This window comes from Periophthalmus magnuspinnatus, chromosome 22 (assembly GCF_009829125.3).
Source record: "Periophthalmus magnuspinnatus isolate fPerMag1 chromosome 22, fPerMag1.2.pri, whole genome shotgun sequence".
Taxonomy (NCBI): domain Eukaryota; kingdom Metazoa; phylum Chordata; class Actinopteri; order Gobiiformes; family Gobiidae; genus Periophthalmus; species Periophthalmus magnuspinnatus.
The window spans coordinates 18,093,175-18,116,966 of NC_047147.1; the positions used below are offsets into that span (position 1 = coordinate 18,093,175).

The 23,792-nt window shown below is 39.6% G+C and overlaps 1 protein-coding gene across 2 annotated transcripts; it reads right to left on the bottom strand.

Moving 5' to 3' along the window:
• Positions 1 to 982: 982 nt before the first annotated feature.
• LOC117390197 (guanine nucleotide-binding protein subunit alpha-11-like) lies at positions 983 to 23,648 on the bottom strand. Of its 2 annotated transcripts, none has more exons than XM_033987865.2 (7): positions 23,241 to 23,648; positions 10,379 to 10,563; positions 8,942 to 9,096; positions 6,539 to 6,667; positions 5,119 to 5,248; positions 4,874 to 5,027; positions 983 to 4,157 (listed from the first exon to the last, which is right to left on the bottom strand). In XM_033987865.2, the coding sequence occupies exons 1-7, from the start codon at positions 23,374 to 23,376 to the stop codon at positions 3,967 to 3,969; spliced, it is 1,080 nt and encodes a 359-aa protein (XP_033843756.1). In that variant the 5' UTR covers positions 23,377 to 23,648; the 3' UTR covers positions 983 to 3,966. The 2 variants fall into 2 exon arrangements, with proteins under 2 accessions (XP_033843756.1, XP_033843755.1); XM_033987864.2 differs by lacking the exon at positions 6,539 to 6,667 and adding an exon at positions 7,848 to 7,976 and having other exon boundaries at positions 23,241 to 23,637.
• Between the last annotated feature and the right edge of the window lie 144 nt (positions 23,649 to 23,792).

Below are 23,792 nucleotides of genomic sequence, written 5' to 3' on the forward strand. Positions count from 1 at the left end.
ACTCTCACTGAGCTAATCCTAAAAATAAAATAAAAAAGAAAGTTATAATATTATAATTTTTTCACTGTAACAAATTAGGCCAATAGTTTTTCCCCGCCATTTTCTCTCTTTTACACTGAACACGTGCGTAACAAGATATGATTTTTTTTAAACCAGGGGCCATGTTGCCCCAATGAATGTTTGCTCATTTTAAGAGCAGAAAAGTCAGGATAATGATTCGCAAACAGTCGAACTGTCAAAAATAAATGATGTTAAACCAAACGCTTTGAGCCATGTGGTCCCTCTAAACTCACCTGGAGTTACACAGTGAGACTCACGCAGCTTTTAGTCTGAACCTGCAGCTCCAGAGGATGATCTCAACACCCTGGATCATGTCAGAGCACTGGTCAGATCGCCTTAGCTGAAATGATTATCATTTTATACAATAACTTCATAACTCTTAGCTTTATACGTTACGAACTAATGCTCAATGCATCTGATGTAGTTCTAGCGCCCTCTGCTGACACTTATACTGAATGTCGTGCCATATAATACTTAAGTTAGTTACGGCACATTTTTACACAGACGTAAAGTCAGTGCTCAATGCAAAGTCCAAAAGCGTGAATACTGTAATGTAGCACCTTTAGGGAGCTGCAGCTCACGGCAGGTTCACAGGACATAACAATATTCTATAGGACAATAATTTATTGCACAGATGGTAGGGGCAGCTAAAATGAATATTGTGAAAATGTACATTTTGTTAAATCAGTTCTTGGGTCTCATCACTAATAGTAATGGTTCAACATTTGTGATTTATCTGTTGGACATTTCATATGAAAGTACAACGTAATTAATAGGAAAAACTGTCTCTTGTCCCCATCTGGGACCATGACATCACCACATTCTAAGTCTGAAAAGAGCCAATAGGAAGAGGAAAGGCCGCCCACACCCAGGTTCATATCAACTATCCAATGTCTGAATGAATTTCAGTCAGCACACACAGCAAGTATAGGAACAATTTATTTTAATTTAAACAAATAGCTTGTCATTATGTATCTCTCAAAGGCGGCAATGAATCGTAATCATGTCTGAATGAGGATCAGGCAACAGTGGTCCAAACAAATACAGAAACACGATTGAAAAATATGGCAAGATTCATGGAAATCATTAAAAACCAAATGCATGAGCCCTTCTATAAAGGGTCTGCTTCATTGAAAAACCAAGCCCTCACTTTCAACACAAAATAAAACAGCACATGCAAATATTATTACAGTCTCTTAAAAAACAGATTATTTTTTTAAATCTTAAATACAGATAGTAAAGTCTCTGTGAACTCTTCTAGCCTAGTGTGTTTTCCTTCAGGAGGGAGCGGTCGGGTGGTCCCACGGTGACCACGGCGTTGGCACTTACAGTGAGCCTTGCTCTATAGAGTGGGGTTGGCACACTCAGTATAATACATATTTTACATCGCTTTGTACAAAGAAATTACACAACATAAATAAAATGGTCCTAATGCTTCTGGTCATGTGACAGGGGACTGAATGATCCAAATGCAGGTTCATTGAGTACACCTGCTCTGCCCAACTGTTAAAGGGCTGCAGTCCTTCATTCTTCAAGGCAATACTTCAAAACAAATACTTTTCATTTGTGTGTTCCCCGGACTTTCAATATTTTCTACTAATTCAACTGTAGACAATACTCAAGATTCATACTAAAACTTACTTGGCCTTGCCCATAAATTAGTGTCCAGTGCCATACTAAGAACTACTACTACTATCAAAAATCCTTCATTTGTAGAATACTGGCATCATGACATACAGACTCTCCTTGGTGCATGGCAACATAACCCACAAACCTGTACCCACAAGACATTTTACCTCCTATTTGGGTAAGAAAATAGTGATGAATATCGCCTGCATTAATAAAGCTTTTAAATTGCATCCAACTTAATGTGAACCAATTCTACCCTCTTCCCTAATTGAAGAGTTAGAAGGAAGGGCATCTGACATAAAACTATACTATCATTGCACTTAGTTTAATAGGGAAATCATGTTTTTAGGTGACTTTCTTCTCTCCATCTTCCTCAGTAAATCGATCTATTCTTTGCCATGCACTTTCGTAATACTAGGGGCCAAAGCAGCATCGTTTAGCGTCTACTGATAGAAACGTTGATGTAGAGATGGGCCATTTTCTTGTCTAAAATGTGTTATTTTTAACAAAGAAAGTACTTGGGAGGGCTGTCCATGTAAACTGTTGTAAAGTATGCTCTATCACAGCCCTTAATGGGGATTAGGATTAAAATTTCAGATCCTAGAATATAATCACGCATCTCTAGCACTTTCTCAACCTTCAAATCTTAAAAATAATCATTGCAGTTAGAATCCACAATCAGAAGTGGCCAGAATAAAAAAAAATGTAAAAAAAAACAAAACAAAAAACTATGTAATACTCAATTATAATACGCAGTACGTCTCTAAACCAAGTAAAAATAGTGTCCACACAAACGTGAAGAATCCTACAAAACCAAAGTGTCTTCTTATCCATGGAATAGTGGCAAAAATGTGGGGTCGGAACATAAAAAGCAAAGATATGTCCTTACTATCAAGCACATTCATTTATACAGCAGTTCAGAGACTCAAGTACGCTCTGCCACGTGGGGAGTTCTTCCGCGACACAAAGTAGTCCGACTTGTGGTCCATAAATAAGTTAAGATAAATAAAGGTTATGCCACACTGTGCACAGGCCCTCAGTAATACCAACGTGACACCATCAAAACCAATGGAAATAAGTGATACAAGACCAAATAGTGTATGGGTGCTTGGGTTACAGGCTGGAGAGGTGGGCTGTTCCAGGGGGAAATAGTGTGTTAATTAGCATCTCGTTATGATGAACCTAGATATGTCATTCACCAATGCTTTCTGGGGAATTTGATTTGCAAAGAGTGTATGACAGTAAATGTGATTCCAGGAGCAATCTTTGAATAACTAGTTTTGGGGAAATAAACAGTGGCATACGATAAAGAAGTTAGACATTTCACATGTTAGAATTATAACAGGCATTTCATCAAATCTGAATTTAAATATTTTTTAGGAAATCAAGTCCACTGTGTCCAGACTGTAGAAACCCATAGACCAGCATTCTCAGGTATTTCCATTTTTATTTACAGTAGCTTGGCCTTTGTCTTCAAAACAGGATTTGGAGAAGGCGGAGGATGGATATGCACCTAACTGTGGTGTAAAGACTGTAGAATGTTCACTGATGTGAGGGACAGACCCACAGCCTTGTGTCTAAAGTGAATGGGCGTGGCCCTGCACACGTGCACTACAGTGGCAGCGGCCTACAGGACAAACCCAGACCATGTGATTGTTCTCACTGAAAAGCTCTACACACTCACAAAATCAACGTAGTCAAGTCTGGTTGCCTCTAACATTTTTTTGTTATAAATAATTCTATTTAGCATTTTAAATATACAGAGCAACAAAGACATTATTAAAATGGTTTAAAAATCTTGTGTTGTGTATTTTGATTCGTGTGAGTAAAGAAGCACTTCATTCGTCTTCAGAATGGAAACATTAAAATCATAGTCCGTAGCAGAGCTCACACTGATGGTACATTCCTTTGTTTATGCACCAAGTGCAGCACTTTAGTCCAACTGGAGTGTGTCAGAGCAGTGCTGTGCTGCCCTCTAGCTGCTGTCAGAGGTACTTCTCTTCTACTCAAAGTTGGTCTGGATTCTTCTTTCACCAATGCATGTTGTCACAGTGAGTGCTGCCACAAACACACCCATGCCCACAGAGCCAGTGTGCCCACATGACAGGGCACACAGACCCACTGTGGACTCAACACAAGCTGCCGGAGACCAGAGGGGTGTGTTGGGGGGGTGGGGAGAGTAGAGGGAGGCAGAGGGGGAGTGATCAGGTGATGCCACAGACAGTAGCACAGGCCACAGAGCCCGGGCTTTGTGCAGTGCAGTGGGCTCGACAGCTCCTACACCAGGTTGTATTCCTTGAGGTTGAGCTGTAGGATGGTGTCTTTGACCGCGGCAAACACAAAGCGGATGTTCTCAGTGTCCGTGGCACAGGTGAAGTGAGAGTAGATGATCTTGTCACTGTCAGGGTTTAAGTCCACAAACATTTTCAAGATGAACTCCCGGGCGGCCTGGGCATCCCTCTGGGGACCTACAGTAAAAGCACTGCAGTCAGTCCAATGTTCAGGTACACCAGTGTACAGTGAGCAAGACTGTACATTCAAACATAGTGACTAGAGTAAAAGTAGTTTTAATTATCCTAAATCCTCCAAAATGTTAAGGATGCAATATAAATGTATACATATGGATGTAATATATGTATGATATGTACACGTAGATATGATTTCACCTTCTTTTTAATCTGAAACCTTTCCAAGTACCCTTGCTTCCCTTACTTCACATATGGAGGAAGAGTACTGACAGATTGGCCAGTACAGTAAGCTAACGTCAGTTTCATGTCAAAATAGTATTCCAGTACAAGAGAAATAAATAACTGAAGTCTTTGAACATCAAAACCTTTCACAGTTGACCTTGATGTATGTGCAGCAAGCAGACTGATTTTCTGAGGCAGGGACTGAATAATCCAGGGGAGTCTAGACAACATGTTGAGGGACAGCTGTCAACAATGTACAACAATTTGCAATGGCCAAAATATATATAAGTGTGAAATGAAGAAATGTCTTGAATAACCTAAACAGATGGCCGTGCTGTACCTGAGCTAAAAAGGTGAAAACCAGAACAAGCGGTCCAAGGTTATTCCTCACTTTCTTAACACATTTCTAGCATCCTAATTATTCACCATGATGGGTTATAAGTGTGTTTCACAACTTTCAGAGGCCAGAGCAGAGTACATATTTAGTATTTTACCATCAAATTCGGGAAAATAATCCACTAAATGTGAGTAGGCAATCTTCTCCTCTAGCAGATCCTTCTTGTTGAGGAAGAGGATGACGGAGGAGTTCTGAAACCAGGGGTAGGTGATGATGGTCCGGAACAGCGCTTTGCTCTCCTCCATACGGTTCTGGAGCAGACACAAATATACATAGTTTAGGCAATTATGGAGAACGGTCTTGTACTGCTTTTATAGAAACGAGATGTTTTGATACTCGTACCTCATTGTCGGACTCCACCAGGACCTGGTCATATTCACTCAGAGCCACCAGGAACATGATGGATGTCACATTCTCAAAGCAGTGGATCCACTTCCTTCTCTCTGACCTCTGACCCCCGACGTCCACCATTCTGCATGCCAAAGAGTTCCATTTACACCCAATCCTCAAACATGTACAGAACAAAGCCTGACAGAGGTGCTGAGTCCATCCAGTCTGACTGTCTAAAACAGGCCTCTTAACTTAATGACTATCCAGGTTTCTTTATGTAATTACAATGGTGTCACACTGGATGGATTCACAAAGTGGAGAGGCACACAGCAGTGCTATTACGCTTTGCAAGCTTAAAGGTGAAAGATCTGTACATGCATGGAGTAATAAAGCAGCATGCAAATCACTCTTAAAGTGTTCTTAACATGAACTCAGTGTTTCAAACTAATTCTTATTCCACTGTATATTTGTCACAATTGTGACTTTCCTATTTATAAGTTACCGTCTGATGATGCAATGTATCTGAAATTTCATCTCATAAAAAAAAGGAAAAAAACAAAAGTGATGAGTTGTCGTCAATTAAAGCATCAAAACATCTAGATCAGTGAGACGCCTGAGGCGTGTATTATTAGAACTAGCCTGTGCTTCCTGGAGAGAGCAAATTACCAGGAGAATGAATCTGAACAGTGTACAGAGACAATAGTGAAATAGAACAAGGACAAAATAAGGGACAGGAGGAGGTGGAGATCTCAGGAGGGCCACACATCCTAGATACAGAAATACAGATGAGGAGAGGGCCCTCTGACCACTGTCAGACTATGAGATATAATGTGTTATCATCTATAATCTGATGTATGCTCACATTAGACTGCATGTGTGCGGCTGAGGGCACATGGGGACAGTGGCTCCTCAGGACCCTTCTCCTTGAGCTTCTCCTTGACACTGTAAACTCAGCTCATTAGAGGCTAGCCTCATTAGCATAAAGGATAAAACACTCCCCTGTGCGATCAATGCACTGTTTAAAAATAGCCCAATTCAAACCCTAACTCTGAAACATTTTCATGTCCAGGTGTAGTTGACAAAATGGCCAAATCTGACCAAATTTCAACAAGTGAAATACTGCCCCCTAGTGGTGGCCCAATCCACCAAGGTCCATAGAGACTTGGGGCCAATATAGGCCCTGCAGGACCTGCTGCCCAAAATAACAGCTCCACAGAACGGACGACCTGGTTTCTCTGGCAGATAGAGCGGAGAAGGAGGAGGCGACCCAGTTACAGACACCAAGAGAATGTAGGCCTCCCACCCCACACAAACACAGTACAATGCATTTGGACAGTCCCACCACTACCAGAGGTTAGTCAATCAGGAGGAGTCACCAGGTTAGGGGCAGGACAACATGATTCAAAGTGGTGTGCTGGTGCATTGGTTCTACCTGAAAATGATGCTTTGCAAGTCGAAGGGGTACTCTATGATTCCTGTGGTGGGGATGCGCACTCTGAGCACATCCTGTTGCGTAGGAAGATAGTTGGGATCTGAAATTCGCTCCAGATCCGAAAGATAACTACAGACAGAGCAGTCAAAGAGAGAGAGAGATACAAGAAAGACAAGAAAACAGTTATATAAAGCGTGACAGGCAAATTACCGCAAGGCCTTCCACGGTTCCAGGAAGAGGGAGATCAGAGCTGGGGGGAAGGATTCACAGAAAAGGCCATTTTCAGAGACAAAGGCCGTTAGTCATGACGGCAGCAGACAGCATAGAGGCCTACGACCTACACAGGCCTACACTATATGAGACTTATGCAAAGAGGAAACAGGAGGCAGCGGCTGATCAAAAGGTCCAGTACACAATGTCAAAGTTCTACAGACCAGAACATTCAAAATGGAGGCAGTACCGTGAGTTTGAATGGTATATGTTCACTGCAGAATCTTTGCCATCATACTGGCTCCTTTGTGATCCAGAATGTGAACGCTTCCACACTTGAGTGCAGGGTGGTCTTATCCTCCCTGAGCAAGGCGTTGTGGCACACACAGCACCCAAACCACTGCTCCATCAGAAACTGAGGGTTCAGGGTTGTGTTCAAGTCAAAAAGACCTAAAGTTTTAAATTAAAGTTGTAGAGCAGCTAACAAATCAATGGTAGAATGCAAGTATGTTGATGTAGTTTGTGGTTAAGGTTAAGGCATACTATAATGTCCTCACAGAGGTATTTGATAGTGCATTCTGGTGTGGTCACTCCACGCCTCTACTGCACCTGATGGGGGTGAGCAGGGGGGTCTTATCCTATCACCCCTGGTCACTCATTTTAGACTGAATAATTTGTAAAATATAAAATTTACACTTATGAAGTTAAATTTAGATTTTTTTCTGTGTTCAAAGAAAGGGTTAAGCGCTAGTGAGTTAAGCCACCTTGAGAAGCTGTAGTTCAAAAACAGCAACAAAAATATATAATCAAATAAATTGTGAACTGGATTGCACAAATTTATTTATTAAAAATTATGTCAAAACCTCATCTCATCTTGTTCTGGGAATTATGTCTTGTTCAACCTCTCATATTTTATTTTTTATTGCCCATTTCTTTCTTAGATACCTTAACACTTGAGTAGGTTTAATATTGTCTTAGTCTCTCCATCTGAGATTTTACTATAATCTGATTCTAGTACATGAACACAACCCATCGAAAGCCTCATCCTCCTGAGCCAGCTGTGGTTTGCGCTCTGGATCGGGCCACACCTCTGCTGTACCTGAAGATGACGTTCTCCAGGTCAAAGGGGTACTCTATGATCCCCGTGGTGGGCACTCGCACCCTCAGCACATCCTGCTGCGTGGGGACATAGCCCGGAGCAGTCACCCGCTCTAGGTCGTTCAGGTAACTACACACAAGTTTTAGTCAGGGCAAGAATCAACAAAATACAGTTAAAAAGGTCAAGGAAAACATGGGTGAAGAATCGCTGCATACATGGTGGTTTGTATTCTGGGGAGTCAAGATTGTTATTATTACATAGACAATAAGTTCCTATATTAGACAAAATAGACTCTTGTGAGCTTTAAGTCATGTTATAATGTCACCTCATCAGAAACACACTTGGAGTTGTGTTTTGCTTCATTCACACATGTTTGAGTAATCATTTAGTATTAATCTGTCTACATTCCCAAAGCTCAAAATGCTCTGCTCCATCCTGTGATGTCATGAAGTGGTAGTTTTGAAGTTAACAGCTATGTTTTACTTTAGTTCTGTGAATGAAACAAAACACAACGCCAGGTGTGTTTTTGATGAGGAAACAATATTATAACATAGGTCAGAAAATAGCGTAATATGGGCCCTTTAAGTATTTTCCTGTTTGGTCATGCTGTCAATAATTAATCGAATAATCCCGACATCCCTACTTTTATTTGTCTAAAACCTGGTAGCTCTGTAGTTTAGATGTAAAGTCCAATATCCATTTTACAGTAAATATCATATGCCAGTGCTTGGTCAAAATTTGTCAACAAAACTGAATTGTTCCAAAATAGTTCAAGCAGAATTTGAACACTGATTCCTGTGCACAATCTAATAACTATTTGAAGACCTAGACTAGAGCTATCAAGAAATAGGATTAAAACAGTATCAATTTTAACATACCCAGGCTTTTTTTTTTAGAGTTTTAAGTCACTGTCCAACATAAGCGTTCAAAAATATAACAAATTGAGATAAAAGTTTTACTCATCTGAATATATAAATTCCAAATCTTTTTACCCCTGGTTAAATCCCTAAGAATGTTGAGATCTGCGGCTTGTCTAAGTTCAGCAGTAAAAGTCTTATCAGTTACCACACAAACACAGAGACGGGGGGACGTACTATTTAGTGGAGTCGGACAGCTGGTACTCTCTCCTCCGGTCGTAGGCCTCCTGGATCCCAGGGTCAGACCACAGGGTCCTGATGGCTGAGATGTGCGGCTCCTCAAAGCTGTTGATCTTCTCTATGTCCACCTCCTTCACCAGCCCAGCATTGGCCTGGAGATAAGAGGTTAAGTTAGGTTTCCTGATTCTTGACTTTGACTGAGGTATTATTTGATTTGTTTAAATGACTTACATTTATAATATATATCTTTGTTTGAGTGGTTTTGACTAGTTCAGACTTCGTTACTGAGCATGAAACCTTTAACCCAAATGGCACTTCATTTGGGGTGTAACAAGATGGAATACTATGTTTGATGAATACTATGTCAGGATTATTTTACAAGTCAAATACCGGTTCTCATTCTCAGTACAGTGGTCCTTCGCTATATCGCAGTGCACCTTTCGAGGCCTCACTGTTTTGCAGATTTTTAGTGCCATTTTGCAAGCTTTTTTTACAGTGTATGAACGCGCATTGTGCGCTGCGTCCTGATTGGCTGAGGAACTGTAAACCACTGTTAATCAATCTCCTCTATACAGTGTCTCCTGTACAGTACAGAATGCGTTCAGCCAAATTTACATAAATGTTCGATCGACACTACAGCAGACGAAGCTCCAGAACAAAGAGGCACGGTCAGAGGAACTGTGAAATATACGTGAGTCACTATTAATTGATTAAACAAGAGAGAAATGTGACAAAATGTTAATGCCTGTCTGAGAAAAGTGTATAAAGTGTGTGGTGAAGGGTTTTACAGCCTTAAAACATATATAATAATTGTAAAAAATAAAGCTGACTAGTTCACGGATTTCGCCTATTGCGGGTTATTTTTAGAACATAACCCCAGTGACAAACAAGGGACCATTATATATGGACAACATTGAAACTGGCAACCCAAATGAGAGATTCATGTGATGCTCATTCTGCTTTCTGATTGGATAATCATCTTGAGAACCAAAACCCCAAATTATAACATAAACAACTTGACCATTGTGCCCAATGTTTGTGTAAGTAACAATGAATCTGAATTACGACCGCTATTAGTCAAAGCAATATTCGCTTTGACTAATAGCGGTCTAATAGCTTTGACATGCGGTACATGTCTATTTCATGTCTGGGGACACAGTATGGTCAAGTTAATGAAATTTAAAATCAAAATCTTAGATATGGTTCCTTTAATCATATAGGAATATACATTTTTAAATTTGAAAAAAAGGATATTTACAGGGCCTAGTTTGGAAATAGTCTGAAGAGAATATAAGATAACTACTTTTTTCAGCTGCTTCTTGTTCCCCCAGTCTGTGCAGAGTTGGCTAAATGGTGTACACGCAATACTAGTTAAAACTAACTAACTAATTTAACCCAACTATTTGCCTTCTAGACAAGCTGGTTTTGGCATACCCGGTTCTCCTCAAACTTGAAGGGGATCTTCAGAGTCTCTGTGGCTCGAATCATGGACTGCATCGAGATGAAGATGTTCTGGTAGACCAGGCGGATGAAGCCCCTCTTGTCTTCATCTGAGTAGCCCGCTCCATGTATGATCCTCATCTGCTTTATGAAGGTGCTTTTGCCACTCTCCCCTGTGCCTGTCAAAGAACACACACACAAGTATTTAGAGACAAACAAGACAATCATGGTGGTCAATGGTGTCTTAGTTGACCAAAATGTGTATTGGTCAACTAATCATTATATCTAGATTATAAGGATTTACATGGGACAACAGCAGAAATGTTGTTTTTTTTTGCATGAACTCCCCTGCAGGTGTAGTCTTGCGAGTGCCTTTGGGTCAGTTACACAAAGATAAGCAATAGTTGAGAGGTTTTGCCACGCTCTCTTTTAGACGATCAAGAATCTCTTTAGTCGACTACAGTAAACAAACTAATATAGGCCTGCTGTTATCACTGTGAAACATGCATAGCAATTACTTTACTCTTAGTCTTGTTCAGAAAACTATTCAAAATATTTCAAAATGTAACATTGCAACATAAGGAGCTGATGTTTTGTTATAGGTCTGAACATAGACATCTCAGACGATCTTTGTTGGATGATTAACGACTTGGCTGCATGTATTATTATCAGATAAAGATCCTGCTTTCCATGTTTCACAAGCCTCTCAAACTGATTTATTACAAGTCCCTTTATAATTATATTCATTCCCCAGTCACACTCTTGTAAGTTACTACCAACACAGTCACACTACTTTATAATACAGGCACGACGGGGGAAGGTTCTAGCACATACACATGATACAAAGACACAGGTGCATTCAAGCCTAAGTTTAGAACAAATGTTTAAGAACTAATAGTGGGGCTGTCATGAGTAAATAACAGGCCTGTCACAATAACAAATTTTGAAGTGTTATATATTGCTGAAGTAAATATAGACGATAAATGATAATATTTAAACCAAACCACAAAGCAGAATTACAGTATTTTAAATGTCCAATATTGTAAATTTATTGAACTGAATAGAAAAATGCAACACTTAATTAGTTTGTGCAATTTTAGTTCATGATACAAACTTCTACAGTTCAAATCGTATCATATTACAGAAAAAATGCAGAAAAATGACCCAGTCCTTCAAAGGAAAAAGTCTTTGAAGTACTAAGAAAAAGTCCCCGCGATAAATACTGACCCCCTCATAACAGGCCTGGTAAATAATCAGATACCATTCAGAGAGTAAAGCTTCATTCACAAATGAGAGGGCGCGTGTACTAGAATATGTGCACTAACAAACACTAACAGAAGTAAATGTAGTATTTTAAGAACTGTATGCAACTGTATTCTGGCTTCAGTTATGTAGAGACAAGTATGTTTAAAGTTAGTAACCCAAACTGGGAAAGACTGCATAATAAACATACATGTATACTTGTAAACGTGCTGTTAGAATGCAGTTCACATATACACACCACATCGGTCATGATTTTACTTCTACTTTTGATTATGTCTTTCCTCTTTCTCTCACCTCTTCAATCACGCGCAGCCTTATTGTCAAAGTTCCACAATATCTTTAAAAAAATATCAAAAATCCAATTGTTTTTGAGCGCCATAGCTTGCAACTCTGACTCCGGTTCTTTCTTGCACTGTCAGTAGTGTTGTCACGATACTAAAATTTCAAACTCAATATAGAATCAATACTCAATACTGGTTCCGATATAAAAAAAATACTATTTACTTAGACAATAGAATGGGATTTTTAACATTAACTCTAACATCATTCTAAAGCTATTCAGGAAAGGTTCATTTTTGTCCTATGAGTGTGACTTTCTTAGGATCGATACCTGCTCAAATGTAATTTCGATACTAATTTTAGCATTGGTTATTATATGATTTTTGATACTGCTAACAACCCTGCTTTTCTCTCTTTCATCAAAACGAGCACTATAGGACCACATTCACATACACCCCCTCCTTTTAAATTCATATCAGTTAGACTAATACAAGACTGAACTCAGGATGGGGATATTTTGATGTAGTTTTGCAGTGTACCACCTAAGGCCTGACAAGTAGATTTTAACCACAATCACAACAATGCTCCGACATGTAGCGAACGAATGGGAAAAAAAGAAAAGAAAACCGCGTACACTCATCTCACCACCACCTACATTCAAGGTTTTTGAAGAGCAGCCATGTTTCCGTTACCCTGGCAACCCCTCCACTCTCTCTTTCTCTCCCTCAGCTTTCTGTTTTTATATTTAAAACCAAAAGCTCACATCCTACTCTTCTCTCTTGTTTGGTTGAGGTAAATATAGTCTTTCTCTCTCTCTCTTTGGGAGCGCTGTTTCAGGTATAGCTTTTGTTAAAGGTGCAATATGTAACTTTTCTGGTGAAGGGAAAGCCACCTGCTTGTCTCCGTGGAGATGCTAGTTCTTTTAATAGAATGTTCCCCAGTATGGCATTATACTGGTTTATCTCCATGGAGGTGATTAAGTGACACCACAAGGCCATGTTACAAATCATATCTGTGAAGACGCGACACCGCTCACAGCAAGAGTATGTTTTATTTTTGAGCCATAAAAACATGTAATAGACGTGCAATAGAATAAATGCAACAAGAGATGTTTAATGCCATACTGTGTAACATGCATAAAAAAAAATATAATAACAAGGAAATAAGTAGTTAGCTGATCCCCTCAACCAAAAAAGTTACATCTTTAAAGGGCATGTGCCAGATTTTTTCCCATGAATGTGAGGAAATGTGTCTTGCCGCAGTACAGATGTATTGTATAAGCAACTCTTGAGGTCAGCTGCGTTATATCTGCATCTAATTATAAAGTATTTTTTTGTTCAAAAATCAGGAAGTGGTGATTATCATGCTAGTTGTGGTCAGCTTTGCCGTGAGAGTTGTGAAAAGCACTTAAACTTCACAGTGAAAATTTAGGATGCTCAGAATGCATAAGGTAAGTGAGGAATAACTTTGGACCACTGCAAACCATTTAAATGAACTAGTTCTGTTTTTCATGTTTTTAAAACTGTAAAAAATGGGTAGAGCGCCTTTAAGAGCTTGCCAATTCACAACAACACATCAGTATAAATCCCTTAATATAAGATAGGCCTATACGTTCCCGTTTTAGCCATATGGGGAGAGAGGACACTCATGCACAAAAATGTCCAAGTTTGGAATAAAAGACGCAACTATAAGACTGAGGCCTGTGGGCTTGGAGCTTGGACACAGAAAAGAACAAGAACAATCAGTGATGGTAGAAAAGACAGGCCATAGTGTATTTAACAGTCACTTTACAGATATGCAAGTCATCTGAAACAGTTTAGAATGGCTACAGTCCAGGAAGCAGCCGCAAGAGGAGCACATCCTATTTCTGCCCAGACACATATCTATGCTAGGACTATGGTGAGGAGAGAATCAAGAGAGAAATAAGTTGCAATCTAAAATTTAATGTCCATATTTGAGGTGGAAGCAAGTCTTTAAAAGGGACTAAACAATAAAGCAACTTTTTTTTTTCGCAATTAAACTGTGTGTTTTAAATGCTATTAAAACAATACTATTCTTTGGGCCCAACTAGGTAAATATGCAGCTTTCTGGTCAAATTAAAAAAACAGTCAGCTGCCTCTAGTGGCCACTGCATTTTCCAAGTACTACATGACATCACTCAGGACTACACTGATTACAGCCAGGTGTCTCAGATTACAAACACCAGGCTGCAGGGGCAGAGGTTGAAGTGTGGATAACTGTTCTATCCACACAGTTCTTATACCTTCTGTCACTTCTTTGGCCTCACCCTTTTCTTTAGTCCTCCAGGTACTGCCCAGTTTAACAGCTCTATTTGCAAGGTGATTGTGGGGGGAGTTTAGATGCCGGTCCAGAGCTCGACTTTGCAAATTCTCAATGGCTTTCATTAATGACATAAACCATGCACCATATTTTCCTGCTTCAAATAATACCTTGAAAAGCTACTGCTATTTCACTATGACGACAATCAAATGAACTAGTACCACTCACCAAGACAGACACTTAATGCTACAAGATTCATTTGTATTTAACTGAAATCACTATTTGACTGGTCGCAGTTAGCAAATCCCAAAGACTGCAGTTACTTAATTCAACTCAAATATTATGTATAAAACCTACTAATCTCTAAGCTGTACTACTGTAAATTAGTTTTGCTCCTTGCAGATATATTGTGAAAAGGGCCAAAATAAGAGAGCTGTGTGCTGCTAATTGCATTAACGTGACGGCAAAAGTTGGATACGTTTGGACCGCTGCAGACCATTGTGGTTTTCATGTTTTCAATGCTGGAAAAATCAGGTACAGTGTCTTTAATGCATTTTCAGACCTAACCGCAACGATTCACAGAAAAATTGCAATTTGATATTCCTACGAAATTCCAACGAAAACCTCTCCCTCCACTCTCTCGCTAAACCAACAATTCAATGACTTCACTTGTAACTATGCTGACTTCTAACCGTCTCAAATGCTTTATCAATCCTCCCTAAACGCCGCGCTGTCCCCCCCGCCCCCTTCACAATCTGCCCCCTTCACAATCTGCCCGCCCCCAGGCTCCGAACAGGCCGCTCCCTTCTCATCCCTCTCTGTCAAAGATTTGGGGGGATATTCACATGCTGCAGTCCATCCACTGTTTTTGGTAATGACCTAGAAAAAGGAGGGCACCTTTTAATAGTGCGCACACTACTTGGTTTGATAATATTTTGTGCTCTGTGGAGTGAAGAGAGGAAGAGAAAGAGGGAGGGAGCTTATTTCAGATCAAGTGTACTACAGGGAGCGGAGGGAGAGTTTAGTGCGGCAAAGGCCATATCTGGAGACGGCCTGGACGGGAGTTAGAGCCACTAAATTATGTTACCATTCAGATCGGACACGCAGAGGATGAGTCAGTTACATCATAAGGATAATAAAACTGCTGAAATAAAAAAAAGACATGTTATGCTTTTAAACTATAACATACATAGGCCTGTCATGGTAATTACTATACATTTATGAAAGCTGGAACAATAGATTTCAGGGCAGGAACATTTTCTTTGTAAAAGTGGTGAGATTTTTGTTATTTTGGTTGTAATATGATAAGATTTGAGCTGTAGAGAGTTGAATAACTAAATTCTACAGCTAATGATTGGTGCATTGGGCTATTCATTTGTTGCACCTCAGATGTTTAAATTATGCTGTCTATTTAAAAAAACAAAAAAAAGTTTACTGGGATTATGCTGCATTAGTGTTATTGCATCAGTGCCATAAAGTAGTTTCAGTATTATCGTTTATTCTGATATTTATCTGGAGTGATATATCATGCTTCTGAAATGTGTGATCGTAACAGGCCTAAACATACGGAGGCCATTTTGTTTTAAACAGCAATACTGATCTAAAATTTTAGCTTAATAATAGAAACGGGACATTGACTTCCTGTTCAAAAATACACAAGTGACCGGCCCCACCTCTTCATAGTGGCATGTCTCTTGTGTGCGTGCTTTTTATTATAGAAAAATGGCTACGTGACATTTTGTAACACTAAAGGTATGACCCAGAGTTAACAATGAACAATCGGATACATTTCCATAGCAGTGGGCGGAGATAGGTGGTAGGAAAAACAAAGATTTTCTGAGCCCTCAAGCCTCAAATGCGGGGCATATGAATACAATTTTGAGTAGTTAATGATGAGGGAACAGTGTTATAACATGGTTGAAAGCTCATATAAGTCAAATTTCTTATGTACATCTTCCATAGCAAAACAAAGTCGCAGGTAACGATACAATAAATGGCCTTGACATGACTGGACAGAAGTAGCTTGACCATATGGAAAATTAAAGGTCCACTATGAAACTTCTCTGCCAGAGGCCCTGCTGCCTGCTTGTCTCCATGGGAGATGTTATTACTTTGTCTGGAATGTTCCATGTTATGGCATTAAACTGTATCTAGGTTGCATTTATTTGATCACGGGAAGTTTTATTACAAGTAAGAAATATCTGGAAAGACCTGATTTGAAAAATTTAAGAGTTGAGATCTGAATAAGTGTTTTTATTAGCTGCACTAACAACACAACACAAAAATGCAAAGGATCATGGTCAATGTAGTTCTACAACAATACTATCTACAACGTATCATAACTCATTGTATTTCAGGTCTGGAGCTTAGGGTTTCATAATAAATTGTAAATGATTTTATATCACCAATATTGTTACCTCCCAAAAACAGCAAATGTCCTGCTGCACCTGATTTTTACAGGTCTTAATGTGAAAAATTAGTTAATTTTAAACAGTTTGCAGTGGTTCAAAGTTATTCCTCATTTACCTTATGCATTCTGAGCATCCTAATTCATCGCAATAAGATAAGGACTTTTCACAACAGGGATAAAAGCGGAGTTTTGCTGTCACCATAAAGAACAACAACTAGCATGCTACTGCACACTTAACACAGCAGACTTATTCTGACCTCAGGAGGTGCTTATACAATATATCTGTACTGGGGCAAGCCAAAGATATAGGTACAGGGCCTTTTAGTCAAGTTCCAAATGTAGAGTCTGCAATTCCTCTCAGGCTTCTTCCACAATTCAAGATGTCCAATGCATTTTGCTGTTATGTTTTACTATGACAGATTTCCGAAGCAGGAAAACTAGCAGCTTTATCTGTATCGACTGGGTTGTGTGGGTGTACAGGCTACATAAGAACAGAAAACCATAGGAATACAAATAGCAATATGTCATTTCTCTATTTGGGATGGAGAAATTTCAAATGAGAAAAATATCTAAAAATGCATACAGCCTGACCAAAAAAAAAACTGAAATCAGAACAGTTTTGTACAGATCTAAAATACAGAGTGAGTAGTTTATGTGAAAAATAAGAAGGAATATTATGTTTGTGGAAGAAATTATGGTACTTCAAAAACTGCAGTGTTTGCGATTGGCTAATTGTGTCCATTCAAATAGTGAGTTTATCCCTATTGGCCTTCGCCCTGCTGAGTGAGTGATAGCTGGATTTAACCAATCACAGTGAAGCGAAAAGTAATCTTTAGTTACCTATTAAGGACATTAAAAGATTCAACGTGTATACACCAACAAAAAATTGCAAGATAAATCAAACTGCAGTTTTTGAGGTACCATAATTTCCTCCATATAAAAAATATCCTATCTTATTCTGCATACAAACTTCTAACCTTGTAGTTTAGAGCTGTACAACCATGTTCTGCAAGTGATTCTTGTATTAGTTTGTCTGTTCATATTTCAGTCTTTTTGTTCATTGTGATGGTTTCATTTAAAATGTTAACTTTGAGCAGAGTCCCATTTTTGAAAACATAAAAAACTCTATTAGGTATTTTTCCCAAATTGTGCAACTCTAAGGTAAGGACATGGCTATTACTTAGATAATGTCCAGAACTTGGTGACAAAAGCAGTGTTACCTATGTCCCTGAACTGTCTGGGGAGTAGTATATGGGACAGCAGCAGTAGCCTCAGTCAACCAGGCTCCAGAGCACCACGCATGGCCCCATTTCAGAGCCCCAAAAGCTCTGCAGCAACCAGCCACATCTGCAACCATACTGTACTCTCCATTAGGTTATGGTGATAAAATGTAAGTAATAAAGTTGGAATAAAACTGTAAGATGAAAGGCAAAATAGAATGGAATAAAAATGATATTGTCAAGAAAACAAGACATTGCATTGTTTTATAATACGGTGTCCTATTTTATGCGCTTGCATAAAATAAGACACCGTATTATTTTATACCCTTACACCCAGTCTGATGCCTTAAAGCACATGTGTCAAACTCAAGACCCGTGGGCCAAATGTGGTCCTTCAGATCATTTTATGTGGCTCTCGACAGGGTAAATTAAAAGATATGATGGTCTTAAAATGTCCTTTTATCAGGAGATATGCAGTTACACAACCATATTTTAACATCTAGGAAAATGCATATGCATTATTTGTAACTAAGTAATAAATACAGAAACAGTTAATTAAAAAAAGTTTGTTGAAAAAGTAGTTTGATTTATTTTACATCTGGCTCTTTGAGAGCAGCCATTTTGCTGATGTGGCCCTTGGTGAAAATGTGTTTGACACCCCTGCCTTAAAGTGTCGGCATTTTACTTCTATGGAACATTAACTGGTAACATATAACATATTTAGATCACCATGTTACCTTTTATTGCTTTGAAAATTCTATATTCGTCCAAAACAACATGTTAACATTTTTCATTTTTGACGCCCTGAATCTTCCCTCCCTTTGCTCCCCGTGTTAAGTCACTCCCCCTTCAGAGTGCTATCACAACACTATCAGTGTGCATCCCACTAATGAAACTATTGCACATCACACCAGGTGAAGTTGTATCATGCTTTTGTATATTTATGGAGAATTGTCGTGCAGAAGCATGTGTGACGTAGACTTGTGGGCTGAGCATTGGACAGAATCTTACAGCTAAACATAAGGAGGGTTTGAATAGAGCCCGGGAGAGATCACTAAATTACTGAAACATGCATGGATGACATCTCTTCAGGCATGTATTTGTCAAGATGACAAGACGTAGATCTTTGAGACTTCACCTGTACCATGAAGTGTTTTTGTTGTTGGACGCTGCAGCATTAAAAGTAGAAACTAATACATCATTCTTAATATACATGACATGATGACTAAATGAATGCACTCAGCGTGACCAATAATCATAACACTATAATTGAATATACTGACATCCCTGTATATGCACCTGATGCTCCAAACAAGAGGCACTGAAGTCTTTTCCTGGCACTCCTGCTCAGTGAGTCTCCCTCTCTCTCAGGCCTGTGCGGAGGAGACCAGCTACATCCTTATTGCCATATATGATCAAAATAAGACACCCTGGCAAAAGAAGGCAGGTCAGTAATAAACTCATCTAATCCTGCTTCAGAGCTACTGTGCTAGCATGACGAGTCTAATAAAGGGCTATTCAGCTGAGGAAGAGAAACAATATTTGTACTGTTTTTACATGTGAAAGGACAGGTCCAGAGGCTACATTTATTTCTCTGATGCATTAAAATTGAAATTTGACGAACAGGGTTTACAGGTTCTACACTTAAGACGCCCTATGAAGGACATCACACCACCGTAATTATTTCAGCCTTAGCAACTGGTGAATTACAACTATTTACACTGTGATTAAGCCTTACATTTGAACAAAAACATTTATCAATGAAGGAGTTGTTCAGTCAATCGTATATAAAGTGAGATCTGCTGTCAGAATAAGTGCAGCCGTGTAGCCTGCACAGTGCTGACATGAGCCTCAAACAGCTCTGTTAATCATCTGCCGCACAGGGCACAGTGCACACTGGAGCCTGTGCATGACTAAGAGTAGGCCTACTTCCGGGAGGTGATGTCACCACTTTGATCAATAGAACATGGGAAAAGTACATTTGTGGAACTTCTGCTGAGGAGCTGTTTAACTGTAATAAGGACCTAAACACAGCACTGACACCAGTCACAAAGACTAGGCTGAGCTACATAACCAAAGGTGAAGACTTATCAATACAGGCCAGAACCTAAAGGTTGTGGACCAGCTTGTTCCTCTTAGAGTGAAGGAGCCGATGGACACCATCTTATCTGCAAACACTTACTGACAAATACACAGTCACATGTTTTAGATTCAAAGCAATATCTGATGGTAAGAACCAAAGCGCCAGTTTCAATTCCACAAAACACAAAACTCCTACAGCCTGGTAATCCTAACCTAACCAGTTTCAAGATTTGAAGAACGATCCTGAATCTAATGTCGTGGTTTGAAGGTCAGTGAAATACAGAGAGCAGGTGTACCTGTCAGCCCCAGTACACATTTATCAAACTGAATTGAAAAGACGACCATTATGCTTCTGACACTGTGAAGTCTAACTAAACAAAATGCACTACTACAGACACGTGAATGAAACACTCTCCTGTTTGAGAACATGGAATTTTACATGTGCCACTCCATTTGAGAGACTGAACCCTGGGCACAGAGGCCAGACCAAGCTGTGTTTTGACCAAGTAGAGGCAAAGCAGTGGAGTGTGTAGAGGAAATGGTCTGCCTGGGTCTGCATGGCCTGATATGGCCTCTGACAGACAGGGGCTCCAGGGTCCACTGCAGACCGCTACATCTGTTCTCTGGCCTACTTCACTCTTTCACCGTGTGGCCCTTCAAGTTACAGAAGAGGCAGGCCCATCACTCACCCCTCAGTATTGATCAAGACCCGTCAGAATAATTAAAATACATCATATTCTCAATTAATATGAAAAAATTCTCCATTTGTATGTTTACACCAATGGTGAACTTTTGTAAAGCAGCAAATTTCAGATGATCATATGATATAACTGCAACCGTGAACATTAGGAGCTTGAATGTTACATCACAACCTCATTGTAACTGCTAAAATACAATTCCTTCACATCTTGTATTTGATTGTGCAATCGTTAGTACATGATAAGAAAATTTAAGTTTATTCAGAGAAGAATAAACTCAAACCAATTTGAGAATAATTTCTGGTCTTATATATTGATATCTGCAAATTGGCTGTCATGACAGGGCTATAAATCAAAAAGTGCTGTCCACTGCATTATTCATAGTCGTATTTGTGTACAGTACAAGTGCTGACCCAAGTCTTCTACTGGGCCCATGTAGTTTATCAGCTGTAGAGGGATGACAGCGCCTGATGCTGTGCCAACTCTAAGAATGACATCACTGTTTTTTTTCCTAACTCAATTTAAACATTTTCCACAAATCCACGAGTAAATACTAAACAATGAATTATGTGTGAATGGCAATGCTACACCCTGCTATCAAAAAGCACTAAGCTACATACACAAAAGCTAATTGGGCCTATTTAGTCTTTTAATACATTTCTTGTATTGTGCAAGACTTTTCCCTCCACTTCATTCTATAACCACAAGTTGAGACGGCAGTGGCATAGTGTGTTGAATTTTTACCCACCAATGAGGGAATCATTGGTTAAATGTCACCCAAGTATGATTAAAACAGTTGTTATCCATATTGTACACTCCAGGCACAATATGATGAATGGACATAAAGGGTGCAAGATATGTAATCATGTGAATGTATCATTTGTGATGCTAAACTTGATGATACCATATTGATATTGTATACCATTGTATACCACTCGACATATTCACTGTGATTCAAATTAAGTCTGTGCAGATAGAAGTTTAACAATGATGTGGTGTTGTTAAAATATATTTGGTTCATTAAAAATAATCATGTTTTGTGTATCGTATCATATGGGACCCTGTTATTCCCAGCCCTAAAAAGCAGTTTGAAATGTTATAATGGCCAGTGGTGGAAGATGCACTCAATTTTGTTACTTAAATAAAAGTACAGATACTGAAGCTAAAAAACACTCAAGTAATAGTAAAAGTATCACATGAAAAAATCTACATAAAGAGTAAAAAGTAAAAGTATTTCACACAGATTTTGAAGTCTAATGAGGGTTAGTATTGTATTGATTAATATTGAGATTTGTGCTGCATTTTGTTCAACAAAAACAACTGAATCAAATTATTTTCTACTATGAACTTGATTAAAAAAAATAAAAATTACATCTCAGCCTTTTCAGCAGGTCAGTCTAAAACTATAATTTAAAAAAAAACTTGTATTTTTCAGTCCAGTTAAAAAATGTAGCGGAGTAGAAAGAACAGATATCGACTCTTAAACGTAGTGAAGTAAAAGTAAACACTGTAAAATGTACTTAAGTAAAGTACAGCACTTTACTACATGCACTTCGTCATTGCTATTACCCTGAATAAAACTAGGTCTTTATAAATAAGCCAAAAATCATAAATAATATGTAGGCTATCAGTTAGTCACTAGAACAGTCCTGTCAACAAACTTGTTGAGCTGTAGTCATTTTGCCTACTCGTTATCACAGAAACATCCTAGGCCGAACTCCACATATATTTCAAATGAGCCGGAAAAAACATCATGCATGACATAACGGCTCATATTAATAAAATAATAAATGAATAAAGTTAAAGTGAAAATCCTAGAAGAGGACACATTACCCTTTGCCATCTACCTATGAAATGGCCTCATTCTCCAAGTTGAGGTATCCACAGGGGGAATAAAAAGAAGACACACATATCAAATACTCAGGGCTGTTTTTGGAAAGCAGGAAATGGGAGCAAGAGCCTTTTACAGCGCAAACCCTCCCTAACCTAGATTGAACTAATTGTCCTGCAGATTGACAGCAATTTGCAACGTTAGATTAACATGTATATTGCCCGTACAAGTTAAAACCAACCGCATAAAAGCATTTCAGCAGAACAAAACGCATAACGTGCCCAGCATCACATTCCACCTACCCAAACGCAATACATGCATTAAATAATTAGCGAATGGGTCTCAATAGACGTTAGGCCGACTTCTAACATTACACTATTGTTATGTAATAAGCAAATAATAACATTAACAACGCGCGTCAGACAATGTAGCCAACAAAATGATCAATTGGTTAAGATGTCTAGTCAATAATGATTAGAACTGGCCTTTGATTAGCATGTGGTAGCCTGAAAAAGCCCAACCGAGCTACAGAGAGACACCCAAAAAGACATGTCCACGCGTAATTACAATATGCACAAATATAAAGCTGCATATTTCGTTGTAAAAACCGTTTTGCAGTGAATTGGTGAACGCGCACATCTTGCACGGCCGTTCCCAAACCACGCGTAAAGCTAGCGACAGTAGCTTATTGGCTAGCTCTGCAAAAGGCCGAAGGAGGGATGGTTGGTGGTCCTAAAAACACAAAAAACGCCTGGAATCAAACAAGACGAGGGTATTTACGACGCACACGTACCCAGCAGCAGTAATTTGAGCTCTCGCCTGGAGTCTCGCTTGTCTCGCCGGAGCTGTTTGTCAATTTCGGCATTGATTCGTTTGGACTCCTTCGCCTCCTCGCTCAGGCAGCACGCCATCATGGACTCCAGAGTCATCCTCCGCTCCGCTCGCTCAGCCCGGTGTTGCACGGGACCCCCCTGGAAAACGAACGAACGAAACCACTGTCTTCAGGCCGTGCGCTCGGTGCCCCCCGGTCCTCGCCTCAGTCTGAACGAGCGAGATAGCGGTGTGTCAGGCGGAACGGGCGCATCAGGGGAAGGGAAGGGGAGACTAGACGGGGGCCTGGTGGTTGTCAAGCTGCCCCCCTCCCATCCCAGCCGAGAACAACTGCGACTCGACCGGCTGTTCTCGGCAAATCACGGGAGACTCAGGCGTGGGGGAGGGGAGGGAGGGGGTCAGCCACTGTGCGCCACGCTCGGCCCCCTTTTGGAACGATCTTATGCGTAATGCCATGTAATATCATTGTCAGTGTCCAATGACTCACTTTAGATACATTTTATTTATCTCGAGA